Source organism: Myotis myotis, unplaced genomic scaffold (assembly GCF_014108235.1).
Source record: "Myotis myotis isolate mMyoMyo1 unplaced genomic scaffold, mMyoMyo1.p scaffold_m19_p_1, whole genome shotgun sequence".
Classification (NCBI taxonomy): domain Eukaryota; kingdom Metazoa; phylum Chordata; class Mammalia; order Chiroptera; family Vespertilionidae; genus Myotis; species Myotis myotis.
Genome location: NW_023416313.1, coordinates 44,924,443 through 44,939,216, shown reverse-complemented (window position 1 = coordinate 44,939,216; position 14,774 = coordinate 44,924,443). Strand labels below are relative to the sequence as shown.

The 14,774-nt window shown below is 39.0% G+C and overlaps 1 protein-coding gene across 1 annotated transcript; it reads right to left on the bottom strand.

Annotated features, from left to right (window-relative positions):
* Positions 1–887: 887 nt before the first annotated feature.
* ENAM (enamelin) lies at positions 888–14,774 on the bottom strand. The gene is made up of 8 exons (XM_036317431.1): positions 14,721–14,774; positions 12,806–12,874; positions 12,652–12,696; positions 11,933–11,974; positions 10,197–10,472; positions 9,128–9,190; positions 7,440–7,490; positions 888–3,882 (listed from the first exon to the last, which is right to left on the bottom strand). The coding sequence occupies exons 1-8, from the start codon at positions 14,772–14,774 to the stop codon at positions 1,033–1,035; spliced, it is 3,450 nt and encodes a 1,149-aa protein (XP_036173324.1). The 3' UTR covers positions 888–1,032.

Below are 14,774 nucleotides of genomic sequence, written 5' to 3'. Positions count from 1 at the left end.
TAGGTAACAAGCCTGTTTCCTCCTATACTTCTCCTTGAATGTATTCCTTTGACTGAGTTGTGTTTACTTGGTAAGACCCTAAGAATATCAAAAATGAAAGTAGGTACCAGTGTCTACTATTTCTGAAATATATTCTACAAAAATGTTTAGGCTAGGCCAAGAAAAAAAAGTAGGATAGAGCTTAGAGAGAAGATATAATAAAGGGAGAGAGATATGCAGTCTTAAGATAGGAAAATGGCACAGTAGGGAAGAAAAGAGTCAGAGAAGAAAGGGATTGGTTGACAAGTGACATATTAGGAGACAGAACAAAGGGGGAAGAGAGGAAGACAAAAATGAAAAAGGTATATATAAAGATTAGTGATGGTTAAAGATAGCTTACTATGTAAGAAGTGATATAAAGATGGAAAGGAAAGAAATAGAAAGCTAAATATGGAATAGTTGAGATAGAATTAAAAGAAGGAAAATAAGAAAGTAAATAATAAAGGTAGAGAAAAAAAGAGGTAGTGGAAGAAAAAAGTGCCAAAAGAGAACATTACGTAGGGAAAAACAAAAACAAAAATGGACAAAGACCAACACAAGAATAAAATGTACAATCATCAGGATTATACTGACACAGATCTCCATACACAAAATGGAAAGTTCATCTGCTTTTCTGTTTTGCAAAACCAGAGCATTTTGCAAATAAGGGACTTTGAGAGAAAAAAGAAGAATCAGCAAGCAAAGGGAAACTAACCCAGACAAGTGGCTTCCAAGTTTCAAGGTGGTGGTGGTCATAATCTTCCTGCCTTTTTGTTTGCTTGTTTTTTAAGGTCTGCACTATTAGTGGTAGCACTGGTTGTAGTGACTCCAAGAAACCCAACCTCATCAGCACCACCTGGGTCACTACTCCTATTGTTGGAATGGGGGGAAACATAAGGATCACCAAGCGGGACAGATATTTAATCAAGTCTTCAGGGGAAAACTTTGAGAACCACTGTAAAATATCAGGTATTTTTCTTCTTCAAAGAATGCTCAGTTGATATACAGTAATTCCTAGGCCTGAAGTAGTAAGCAGTCTTGTGGATTGGTCCCTATTTGAAGGGAATCAAATGGAATGTGTTCATCTACATTATATGGGTCTACAATTATACTCTGAAACTGGGTGCCAGTAGCTAACCCAGCCAATGAGTCAGGAATTTCAGTAGGCATTATTGAATCTCCATTGAATGGGCTTTGCCTTCCAATGCTAGATGGAGTTCCAGGGCTGGAGGGGTGATACTTTGCTAATTTGGAGCCAAAGCATGGTAACTGTAGAATGCTAGATGGTCTTTGTTGCTGCCTTTCACCCTCATTTCCTTGCACTTCACTTTGGATTTCTTCTGGCTTGGGGCCTTCATCAGGTGTGCTGATAACAAGCTGCTCGGGAGTAAGGTCAACAGTCCTTTCATTAAGCTGGTTGCCTTCAAATATTGGTTCCAAAGCATTGTTTCCATCTCCTCCAAGGTCATTTTTGAGACAAGGTGTATTCTTTGATTGAGGGGAACTGGCTTCAGAAAAAGGCATAATTCCCCTTTGGCCCAGTTGATTCTTTATAGAACACGGTGTGTTCCTTCTCAAAGTGGACACATCATCTCTAAAAGGACTTGGGTTTTGACTTTCTCCAGGCTGTCTTTTCTCTGAGCTGTTTCTTTGGCTAGGTATGCTGCTTGTTGGGGAGATGGTATGTCTTGCATGCTTAGTGTGGCTATCTTTTGTATACAGGGGACTGGTGTCTTGGTTCTCCCCTGGTGCAAGACCAAAGGATGGAGTGTAGTCTTGTAGAGCGAGTGGGTTGTCCTTGTGTCCAACAGAACCACCAGCACAGCAAGGGCTTCTTTGGTGTTGGTGAAATAAATGTGCTTCTTTTTGACCTGCTGAATAACTTGGAGTAATTAAGTCCTGGAAAGCCAAGTGTTCGTTGTCTGGTGAATTTAACCTAGTATTCTGCATTCCATAATTCAAATTCTCACCTTCATGCCATATTGGACTTTTCTGAAGCCCAGCTGGGGAGTTACTGGAATAGCGTGGGCTCTCTTTCTGGTGTGGTGGACTAGCAGGGGCTTTGTGTAAATTGGTTGGCCGATCCCAGAAATTTCTGTTAAAGTATGGTCTTCTTTCTTTCTGCCCTTGGGTTTCTATCCTGTGGTCCCAGGAGTTCCAAGAAGGAAACAGAGAGCTTTCTTCTTGTCCAACAGGCCTGTTGGCATAATAGCCCCTATTCTCCACAGGCGGTGGTACAGTGGGAATTGTATTATATGATGGGAGATTCTCATCTGCGTTCCAGGGGTAAAATTCACCGTAAGGAAAATCCTCCCTGGGTTTCGACGGATTATCTAAGGAATAGGGAAGGTAGTCCTTTGGTCGATTTGAGGTATACTGTTCATCTTTGTAGTGCCTACCTGGGGCACCTTCTTTAAAGCGCGACTCCTCCACACCCCATCTACTTTGTCTTGGAAAAGGTTCGTCTCCAGTTGGGTCAATTGGGTCCTCTTCATTATAAGGCACTGTCTCTTTTGGGTCTGGAGTATTCATGGGGTATAGCGGATCTTCCGGTAGTCCCATATTATTGGGCGAATCATCTCTTTCATCCCATGTATTGCTTCTAATGTATGGTGAGTTTTCCCTGGGATCATAGGGGTTATAGTCAGGGTAGTACACATCTGCCCTAGAGCCATGAGAAGGATGAGGTAAGTGTTCTTCCTGCCTGCTGGGGTCTTCCTTAAAAGGTGGAGAGATGTCTTGGTGGTTCCAAGTATTTCTTCCAGCAGGAAAACGTTCTCCTGCAGGGGAAGGGATGTCCTCAGGGTATGCAGGCTGATACGTACTGTGCTTCAATTCTGGTTGATTAGTTTCTGATTCATATGGGATCCTTCTTGGCTCTAAAATAATCCCTTTGGGCAAATTCTGGCTCTGGGCTTGTCCATCAGCATTTGGGGCTCTTCTGGAATCTCCTCTTGGGTAATAAGAATTTTCACGCTGATCAATAGAATTAAAATTTGGGAGTTGCTTGTTACCCTCAGGAGGAGGCAGTTTATAGCTTGATTTATTAGCTCCATTATCTTGAGAGTTTCTCCAGGGGCCAGTTGGATCTCTTGTAGGAATGACGACTCGTTCTTTTTGACCTAATGGCTTTTCTCTTGGATTTTGAATTTTTTCATTGCGACCAACAGTACCATGTTTGGGACCCAAAGGGGCAACATTGGTTCCCATAGGGTGTTTATTTGGCCCCTGAGGTTTTCTTCTGAAATTTGCTGGATTTCCTGCAAGATTGGGAGAATTGCCTCTTGCAGTGGAAGCATACGGTCTGCGATAAATTGGATATCCTGGACGAACAGCTTGCTTGCCTTCCCAAGCATAGGAGTTCCACCGAGGACCCCTTTGGACTGGATTTCGGTAAAAAGGCCCATTCTGTCTGTGTCCCACGCCGGTACCAGTGGGACGCCATTGTCTTCCCACAGGAAAACTTGGAAAGTTGGGATTTGGGTAATTTTCACGAATATTTGGCTGACCCGAGCCCCATGGGATTTGACCTCTTGGTGCCCCCTGGCCTGAAACATTAACTGCAGGGTGTGGATTGACCCCATTTTGAGCTGTAGGGTTGCCCCCAGTGTTGGGCCCATGGCCACTGTTTCCTGTTGGGCTGGTGTCATTTCCACCCGGACGCCCTCCAGGATTGGGTGCATTTGGTTGGGTAGAATTAGTCTCAGGAACTGTTGAATTAGACGAGGGCTCGGTGGCTGGACTTTCCGTTTTAGGAGGGTCTTTTTCTTTGGGTTTTTCAAAATCTTGTTCAAACATTTCTTCTGAATAATAGGGAGGACGACCCCCAAATCCCTGATACCCGAAATATCCAAAGTAAGGATTCTGTAGGGAAGAAGATAGACATTGATAATTACTCTCTGCTTCCCACCAGATGGTGCTCAGAATTTTTTAATGTAATAGGGAAATCTTATCAGCCACATGCTTCTTTTAACACTAATGACTTAAGCTTTCTTTCTTGACATTTGATTCCTCCTTGGGTTCTATGACCCTTTTACCTTCTGGTTTTTGTACTTGCTGACCATTACTTCTCAGATTTCTTTTTCTTGTCCTGTATTCTAAACCTATTTTTTTTTTTAAAGGTTTCCATCCTCTATCCTCATTCTCCGGTTCTCATTTTACACATTTGCCTTGAGCAAGCTATTGCAGCCGAATTCTTTTACTATGAATACATGCCAATGACTCCCAAAGCCACAACTCTGGCCCATCCTATTCTCTCCTGAGGTTAAGACAGTAAGACAGCTTCACTGAAGATCTCATGAGTCCCTCCAACAGAATGTACCCAGATTAGACTCATCTTTCCCCAAACCTCCTTCTCCAATATTCTATATCTAAGTAGTATTCACCATGATTTACTCAGTTTCCCAAGTTGTTTCTGTTTGTCTCCTTTATCTCACCTAGTGGTTAATGACCACATCCTATAAACTCTAAATTTTTAATCTCCTTCGTTTGTTCCCTCTTCCTTTATCCCCCAAACCCCTGAACTATTGCAATAGTTTTCTTACTGGTTACTCTGGATGTAATATTACCTACCTCTAACCTTGCCTTTCCATTGCCACCAGAGTAGTGGAGGTTGGGGGTTGGGTGTGTGGGAAAGTTCTGTCACTTTCCTGTTTATTTTTTAATTTAAAAATATTTTTATTGATTTCTGAGAGAGGAAGGGAGAGGGAGAAAGAGGAACATCAACAATGAGAGAGAACCATTGATTGGCTGCCTCCTGCACACCCCCTACTGGGGATCAAGCCTGCAACCTGGGCATGTGCAATGACTGGAAATTGAACCCTGACTCCTGGTTCATGGGCCCATGTGTAACCACAGAGGCATACTGGCTGGGCTAAATATAACTTAAGGTTGCCCTTGCCTTACAGGATAAAATCTAAACATTTGGCTAACATACAAAGCAGTACAGTGTCATGCTGAAGAGTGGGTCTCTAGACAGATATGGATTAAAATCCCAGTTCACCAGAATTAGTAGTATGGCTCTCAATGCACTTATTTGAAAAATGGAGATAATAAAAACAATCTACCTCATAGGTTTTCATGAGAGTCAAATGAAATAATATATGTAAAGATCAGTGCCTGATATTGGTGAGGGCCTAACAAGAGTTATAATTGAATAATAATGAATAATAATTTTAAATAATCACCTGGCCCATAACTATTGCATTCAGCCTTATTTCCTCCTCCTTGTACTTTATGTGGTTGTAAATCACAGCTGCTACTTGCAGCATTATTCACAATAGCCAAGACATGGAACAACCTAAATGTCCATTAACAGATGAATGGATGAGGAAAATGTAATATATATATATATATATATATTATTCAGCCCTAGAAAATTGCAATATATGCCAACATAAATTAACTTTGAGGGTATTATATATTAAGTGAAATAAGTCAGTCACAGAAAGACAAATACAGCATGATTCCATTTATATAAGGTAATTGAAATAAATACATAGAACCAAAGAGTGGAATGGTGATTGCTCAGGGCTTGGTGAGGGGGAAATGAGGAGTTACTAATTAATAGGCATAAAGTTTCAGTTAAGCAAGATGAATAAGCTCTAGAAATCTGCCAACATTGTACCTATAGTCAACAATACTTAGTGTATACTTCAAAATTTGTTAAGAGGGTAACAAATGTGAAGTGTTCTTATCACAATACATAAAATAAAAAGAAAATTACAACTAGTTCTCTGAATGCTCTATTCTCTCTGTCTTTCAGTGCCTCTGCACGTAGCTTCTTCATAGCAAACCTTCTCACTGACACATCTGTACCTCCTGGCAAACTTGACTCATTCTCAGGATTCAGTCTGAGTGCTCCCTTCGCTGTCCTGACTTCCATGGGCAGAATTAGTTCTACTCGGGGTGCCCCCAGCAGCATAGACTTCTGCTATAACATTAACCCACTGAACTGCAATTGCCCATTTTCCTGGGATTCTCCCACTTGATTCTCCCATGTGAATGTTTTGAGTGAAAACATTCTTTCCACCTTTGTTTTCTAGGTACCTAGCACAGGGGAAGTGTTTAATAAACTTTTCATGAGTGATGCAATCATCATGAGCTCTGTTAGTGTGTTTGTTAGACATTTGTGTGGCATTTAGGTCATTTAGTTTTTCTTTTAAAAACAAACACACTCCAGGGGAAAAGTATTTTTAATCTCTATTTGTGGATGGAGATGATGAGACAAATGGCTGTGGCGATGTCTCTGACATGTAGGAAATCAGACAAGGTCTCCGGAGTTGGAATACAGATTTCTTAATACCTACGCCAACTGCCTGGGTCATTCAGCCTCACTCTCTCATGTTATAGTTGTGAAAATTTGAAGTGTTAGTTTTTAGGCTGCATACAATTATCTGACTCATTTTTATTTGGGATTATTTCACAATGATTTTTTTTTTAAAGCACCTTATGCCATTACTAATAGTAGTTTTTTTAAAAAAAATGTTTTTATTGATTTTAGAGAGAAAGGGGGGGGGGAGAGAGAGAGAGAGAGAGAGAGAGAGAGAGAGAGAGAGAGAGAGAGAGAGAAACATCGGTCAGCTACCTCCTGTGCACCCCCTACTGAGGATGGAGCCCAAAACCTGAGTATGTGCCCTGACCGGGAATCAAACCAACCACCAACCTTTCAGTGCATGGGATGACACTCAGTCAACTGAGCCACATCGACCAGGGCTAACATAGAATTTTTAATGTCACTGTTTTAACTCCCCACTTCCCAGACCTATCAGGTTTCTGCATTTCACTGAGGACATAGCACATATCTAGGAAAAAAGAAGTGGCATGCTGTGCCACCATCACTGCAAGGACTTTCTGATGACACAGTGCTGGAATACATTAACTGCATATCCCTCTGTGACATGCAGTTGGCTCTTCTCCTAGTGTGGTGTCATAAAAAGCTCATTGAACTTGTGTCAGAAGACCTAGATTCTGGGTCCAGTTTATCCACTAAATCAGTAGGTGAAATTAATTAGTAATTTATCTTCTCTGGGATTTGATATATTTGTACAATGAGGGAGTTAGATGATTACTTCTCTTGTGGAGATAAGATTCTAAGATGCTTTTACTTCTTTTTCTGTTTACTAGTTGCTCCATCACTGGAGCGTAGGTTATTAGGTTAGCCCTCTTTGACAGAGAGGAGAGTAAGAGAGAGGGAGGGAGGGTGGGAGGAAGATTCCAATACATGTAGAAGAGAAATGATGTATCACATTTATTGTATATTTACTGGCTTGATTTATTTCACTTTTTCTTCCTTGTATGATGGGCACTTGAGCCATAGGTTCATGTGTTGGATTTTAGTTTTCTTATTAGGCAGGGATAAAAAAAGTAGAGACTGAAAGGTTGTAATTGCTAATGGGGAATGTAGCTTTACTTGTACTTACCCCCCCTTCTTCATTGCTGACTGGTGGACGTCCATAACCTGGTGGTACCCTCTGAAAGGTGAAAAACACAATGAACACAAGAGAAAACCACTTCCTATGATGCTATTTGTTTGTTAGACTTGAGGTGTCTTAAAATAGTTTGTATCAGTGATTGGGTGTCAGCACTGTTAGCTTTTAGCGTCTGAGTCATTAGTTCTCACAATCCAGCTATTAATACTTACAACTATAATTATAATCTGACAGTGAAGACTGGTAAATACAATTGCTTCAGAAGGATCCTAGCTCACCCTACTGAAAATATCATCTCCTAGCATTCACCTGGCCCTGTCACCTCAACACACACACACACACACACACACACACACACACACACACACATACACACACACAGATGGGAGGGGTGAGGGGGAGGAAGAAAGTGGGTTGAGTGCCATTAGGGTCCAAACATGTAATGATGAAGATTAAATAATGATGCTATTTTTAGATCATCTACCTCACATTTAGGGCGACAAATTGACAATCCTTCCTGGATTATTACTATAATGTTTTTATTTGACCAAAGTTTATTTTTCTACTCAAATTTGGAGGCTGGGTTTCTACTCAGAGGAGGGTAAGAAAAGCAGTTCAACTTCCACAGATCTTCCGGAATTTTGTGGTTAATAGCTACTTCAGCATGAGACTCATGCTCATCTGCTTTTTAACTATTCACCCTTCGTTTCCTTACTTCAGTATGCCCAGTAAAAGGAAGTAACTTTCTTAAGGCAAAAAATTAAGGAACTCTTATTGAACTGAATTGTTCCATGTTAACAAGAAACTTTCTTGGTTATAAGGGTGATAAATAAGAAAAAACAATGAATGAAGTCATCAAATATTTATTTATGTTACTTTAACAGCAACTGGTCTTTACTATTTCTTTAGTTTAAATAGTTTATTTTGCAATTCATTTTTTTAATGCCTGTGATGCAATTTCAATATTATATTTTATTTGATTGACTTTAAACTTTAAAGGATTCTTGTAAAGATTATTTTGTATGTTTTTTATAATAAAATAGCTGTGGCTAGGAATCAGATATGATGGAAAAATCTTTGTCTAATCATAGCTTATCTTGTGATTTTCAAATTCCATTTTGTTCAAATTTCCCCATTATGTTAAATGAGGATAATCTTTGTGTTGTCAAATCTCTTGAGGAAGCAGAAAATGGTAATGAAGTAGTACAACCTTTTAAAATTAACTCATTAACTAAGTTACTAGCAGTTGTTTGATGATTTAGGGGCTGTGTTCATGCCACCAATTTGAGTAAAAAGGTCACTTAAAAATTCTTTTTTCCTACATGATCATTGATGTAATGATTTTGTTCCATACTCTCTAGGATTGGCACATAGCATTCCTTTTAGAGCAGGGGTCCTCAAACTACGGCCCGCGGGCCACATGCAAATACAAATATTGTATTTGCTTCCGTTTTGTTTTTTTACTTCAAAATAAGATATGTGCAGTGTGCATAGGAATTTGTTCATAGTTTTTTTTTTAAAACTATAGTCTGGCCCTCCAACGGTCTGAGGGACAGTGAACTGGTCCCCTGTTTAAAAAGTTTGAGGACCCCTGTTTTAGAGTGTATAAACTTATATTAGTTTGAGATATAACATGCTAATATTATTTTTCACTTCTAATACTGAGAAGAAAAACTCACATGTGGAACTTGCCATGGTGGCTGTTGATAGGGAAAGATCCCATTGCCGAATGGTGGGAATGCCTAGAGAGAAAGAAAGAATCATCATGATGTGGAAGTGAGAATATATGAAAAATAAAGCAAAGCTGGTAAATACAATTATTTGAAACTTGGGAGTTTTCATCTCCCTTTGCACTAAACTGTGCTTTTTAATTGTAGGGCAGAGATGATAATAATAACAACAATTAGTATGAATATTATTGAACACATGTCCTAGGTATTGTGCTGAGTATTTTATATTGGTAAGCTTACTTAATCCTCACATAACCAAAGAAAATATGTGCTATTATTATTCCCATTTCACTTAAGATTCTGAGGTTCAGAGAAGTTATGCACTCGTCCCAAATCTCATAGCTGATAAGTGATTGAAGCCAAGGGAGTTTTTTCATTTAATTTTCTCTACATCTGTAAGAGTGTCTAATAATAAATGCTAACTGACTAAAAGACAATCGTGTAGAAGCTCCACACAAGATGAGATCTTGAGACACCATTTATCAGTTTTCGTGCTTTAAGACAGGACCATCCTGAAGTACTGGAGCAGTACTGCCTTTCAGGGCAACATTTTAGAAAATCAAAAGGTAGAACTTGGAAGGGGCTTGGACATCATTTTGTTTATTTATGGGGAACTTGGAGTCTAAAAGGGTGCAGTGACTCGCTCAAGCTCATACTACTACCATCCAGTTCTACTGCTGAAGGTAGAACTTGAATCTCTGTGTCCAGACTCTTCCATTAGTGCTCAGATTCCTATCTCATGTTACCTCTGTATTTTAAAAGGACCTTTTCAAGGTGAGAGTTTTTGAGTAATTTTAACTCAAACAAGAACTGAAATGGGCTCACCAGACAGTTTTGAATAGGAGGTGACAACATCACCTTGGAAGAAAATGTCAAAACTAAAGATTCTGTTTTGCTCATAGCAGTGCCTGTGCTGAGCAGCAGCACCAAAGGAAGAGTGTATGTGTGGGCAGCAAGGCCCTCTGAATCACTTTGAGGCCATATGACTTGGTTTGAAATTTTGCTGGGCAAGCCTCACCTGAGGTGGCTGGGCTTCCTCTTGGGGCGGAGTTGGGGCAGGCGTTGGCTGCTTTAAAGGTCGCTTTGGTGGGGACTTTTTTGGTTGAGGCTGGTTGGGCTTCGGGGTCTCTGGGGCTAGATCCGTCTTGCCCTGGCGTTTGGATGCTGGAGGAGATGAGGGTTTCTTTGGGCGCCCGGTGTTGGGTGGTGGCTGGGGCCACATGGGCATCTGGTACTGTGGGAAGAGCTGAGGGGGTTGCATACCATAACCATATGAGGGGCCCAATTGTGTCATCTGCAAGGGAGCAAATAGCAGTAAGGTCACACAAGGGCTGAGATTCCGGCTCTCCCCACCCTCTTTTGTCAGTCTCTACACTCAGCCAGGAATCTTAAAAATCCCATAGAACTTAACAATGGAAGCGTCAAGATCTTTAGCTAGCATTCCCTTGCATGTCGTCTTATAGAAATGAATTTCATTCAGTCTTCTAGAAAACCAACCAACCAACCAACCAACCAACCAACCAACCAACCAAAGCAAAGGACAAATCGGGTGAGAAATTTCAGTTTAAGAATAAAGCCCTTACAGTTAGGAACTGTAGAAGTCAGGTTATAGAGGAGTTGATGTCAAATTCAAAACCCCTGTGATGTGTTAAAAGGCTGGAAGAGGAGGAGAAAAAGCAAAAGGAATAAAGTGAGAGTGTTAAAAAAGCAAATGATGAGAGGGAGAGAGAGAGAGAGAGAGAGAGAGAGAGAGAGAGAGAGAGAGAGAGAGAGAGAGAGAGAATAAAAATTCTGTTTGTGTAAACACCCTTAATGGTGCCTGTGCTTCTTGATTGCAGGTGAATCCTCATTAATTTCATTTTCATTATCAGAATCTCCACAATTTCAAAGTTGATGGGGAAGCAAGAGTAGCAATAATCTGAAAATGCTAATCTAGAGATTGACCTCTTACAACATCAGTTCCCATTCAAATGCTCCTTCTCTGTTTTCACACCAGTTTCTATCTCCAGTCTTCATTAAGTAGTCTCTTGCTGTCTATTGGATGATGTACACACACATAGTGCAAATGCCATGTGAACTGATGGAAGATAAAATTGCAACTCTTGCATTAAGATGTAGTATTTTATGACAATTAAATTGGTGAACACATCAAATTACAGGCAAAGTCACTAAAACCGAGAATGAGAGTTTAAAAGAATTAGGTCAACCAATAGTCAAAAGTGGGAAAATTGACAATGATGATAATTTTAAGTGAGGGGCTTTAAAAGAGAATGACTTGTTTTTTAAAAAATGTATCTGTATTGCTGAAAGTATTACAGATATCCCTCCTTTCCCCCCCATTGACCCCCTCTACCCTGCACCCATCTCCCACACCCCAGACCTTCACACTATTGTCTGTGTCATGGGTTATGCATATCCTATATAATAAAGGCCTAATATGCTAAATGTCTGGTTGGCTGGTTGGCCATTTAACCAATCAAAGCATAATATATTAATGATATGCTAAGGCTGCTCAACCACTCACTATGACGTGCACTGACCACTAGAGGGCAGACGCTTTGACCGGTGGGTTAGCTTGCTGCTGGGGTCCAGCTGATCTGGACTGAGCGAGATGGGCCGGACATGCCCTGGCCAGCCTCCCACGTCCCTCCTTGAAACTCTTATAATTAAAATGTGTGTATAGTTACAATGTAATTATCTTTATGTAAACAAGAAATCATCAGAAAACATAGATCATTAGACATAATAACTTACATGTGGGGAGTTCATGAAGTTGAATTGACCATACCGCATCATCTGTGACCAAAGGAACCCATTAATGTGGCACAAGTGAAACATTGTCATTCAATCAATCCACAAATCATAATAAGTTGAATTTCTGATTTTAAGGTACAAGAGTCATAATATATTTTACTGGTTATTAATAAAGTTAAATGCAATAAAAACTTCTATGACATTTTAATTTTTTACTCAGAATTTTATTTTGAGAAGAATAATAGGGAATAAAAGTCTTGTCTACTTTGAAGCTGTTAAATGTTCAATTCCACTTTTTTGGAATTCAGGATCTGAGAGTGTGATAATTCTATAAAAAGATGATTCTCCTTTCTGATGAGTAATGAGTTTGGCTAATGATCCTGGGTATACGTCATGTAAAAGTTATTTATATACTTAGATGTCTAACAACCCTTGGTAAAAATGGCTACCTTTGCGGCTTGAAAACTTAGCAAAAAAGCTATCTAATGTAATACATTTAATTTGAGAAGGAATATTGAAATACATAAGTAGGATGGTGCTGAAGAGATTATTACTTTGCCTTCATTTGAGAGTTTAAGTCTTTCAAATCTCACTCCTTCTACCTCTTTCTTAAGACATTTTATACCAGAAAGTTTTCCAACATTTTCCTTTTTTTTTTTAAAATGAACTCTCAGGACAGGGCTGTGGAAAACTTCTCCCCAGACACTGAACATACATACCTCCTCACTTTTACTGCTAAATCCAGGCATCCGGGGCATGTGCATCTGAAAGTGAAAGGATACCAATGTCAGTTGAAATAAGCCCAATAATTTTCTTCAAGCTATGTAACAATAGAGCACACAAAAAAGTCCTAAATTTTAAAAATATACTCACTGGCATAGCAATAGAATTACCAAGCAGACCCAGAAAGACCAGGAGAATCCTCATTTTTCCACTTGGTACCTGAAATAAAAAATTGGCTTTTATTTTTGGACTATGAAATAATTGTGCTTGGGGTACTCTGCACGTATTTAGTCACCAGCTCGCCTGTCTGTCAAGGAGAGTGCAGAAACGGACAGTGAGAGGGGCCTCTGCTGCCATTTTAATTTTACATTAAGAAACTATTAGGTAGTTATTACCTGGTAGTGTCCTAAGCTGCCCAAAGGGCCACAGTATAAAGGAGAGATGAGAGCGAGGAAGTGTGCGAGGGGAGGGAGGGAGGGAGAGAAATGAGAGAGAGAGAGAGAGAGAGAGAGAGAGAGAGAGAGAGAGAGAGAGAGAGAGTTGATGCTTGATGCTTGAGCATAGAGAAGATGGCTCATAGCACTGGAATGTGGAAATAAGAAATTAGGAGTTTTCCTGAAAACTCCTGCTGGTTTTGAACGTCTAGCTGCTAGGCTGGTTTAGAAAGGCATCATCATGTCTGACTATATTCATTGTCCAGAATATCTCAGTTTCAATGAGGGCACACTCCAAAATCAGTACTTTAAACTACTTTCTAAGGTGCTGTAGACAACATTCCAATATATAGAGGCTAATTAAAGAAGCTGGAATACCCCAGAATCCTATCCTTTTCTTCTATTATTTTTTCTTTATTATTATTATTTTATCTTAAAAAATCATTTCTGCTCAAGGACTGGTCAGGAAAATAGAAAAAACATAGGCAAAACCATAAATGTATTTCTGTTAGATACTTTGATTAAACATATGGAGGGAAATATTGAAATTGAAGACATATATGAAGCTTGGAGATTGTTTTTATTTATCTTACTTTAATTAATTATGAAAGTCATGCATAATTAGAATTTGTATTTTACATATTTGAACAAGATTTATTCTGAAGCATTTCCTTAGCTAATTCCTTAAAAAAACACACTATTCTATTTGCAAATACAATAGAGGAAAATAAAGGATTTAGTCAGAATGATTTATTTTCATGGTATATCAGGTACAACACAATTCCTAGCATAGTTACCAGCATAAAGACACCATTTTTATTACTTTTGTGCCTGCTTCTTTCTAGGCATGAAATGCATCTAGTAGTGATTTGAGCCAAAGCTCAGCCTTCTTCTTGCTTCCCAAAAATATAATTAAAGGACACTTTAACATTTTCCTAAATTTTAAGTGTAATCAATTACCTTTTATATATCAGAGAAGTTGGGAGAGTGTAATTAAACAAAGGAAATAGTAATATGCAAATACCTTTTCTCCTAATTAAAGATTTTCAGAATCATAACATTGTGGAGAATTAAAAATTACAACTGAAACTAGTGAGTTTAGTATAGGAAGCTAATAAAGAGAATATTAGTGAATGCTTTCTCCCCATTAAACATACTTTCTAAGATTATGGCCTAAGATTTGGGGAACTTTAGGATGTTTAATTTCTTGCTTGCTTAGTCATCCATTCAATCTCTATAGTAGCTGTCACTTAGATTTTTGATGTTATACACTCATGTAGGAGTATGTGGCATTATATTTTATAAATATAAAATGCCACTCATTTTCTCTTTTGTAAAATTAATATATTATGTTGGATGACTTTTAAGATTCTTTCCATCTCTAAAAAGTTTATGATTAGGTGAAAGTCTCTGATTAGTTATTTTTTGAGCTGAAAATAATACTCATAATGATTGCTATGGAATACAATGACTGCATAAGTTCTTACTTCTTCCATCCCATCTGTCAACTAAAAAATCCTTTGTTTCTTCTGACATATTTAAAGTGTTTTATCCCCTCAAGTATATTTATGACAAGATTTAGTTTGATATAAAACCTGTGTGTATAAGGAAAAATAAATGATAATACTCACCAGGTTATCTAGCTTAGGAAAAGAGGTTCCATGCCTGCACTGAAGCAGCAACAT

Bases quoted from the DNA above. Each gene is read 5' to 3' on its own strand.
- ENAM (XM_036317431.1), bottom strand. From the start codon at position 14,774: ATGTTGCTGCTTCAGTGCAGGCATGGAACCTCTTTTCCTAAGCTAGAT. The intron at 12,697-12,805 runs GTGAGTATATTT...TTTCACTTTCAG, and splicing joins GTAATTCTATTGCTATGCCA to ATGCACATGCCCCGGATGCC. The intron at 7,491-9,127 runs GTGAGTTTTTCT...TTCACCTTTCAG, and splicing joins CACCATGGCAAGTTCCACAT to AGGGTACCACCAGGTTATGG.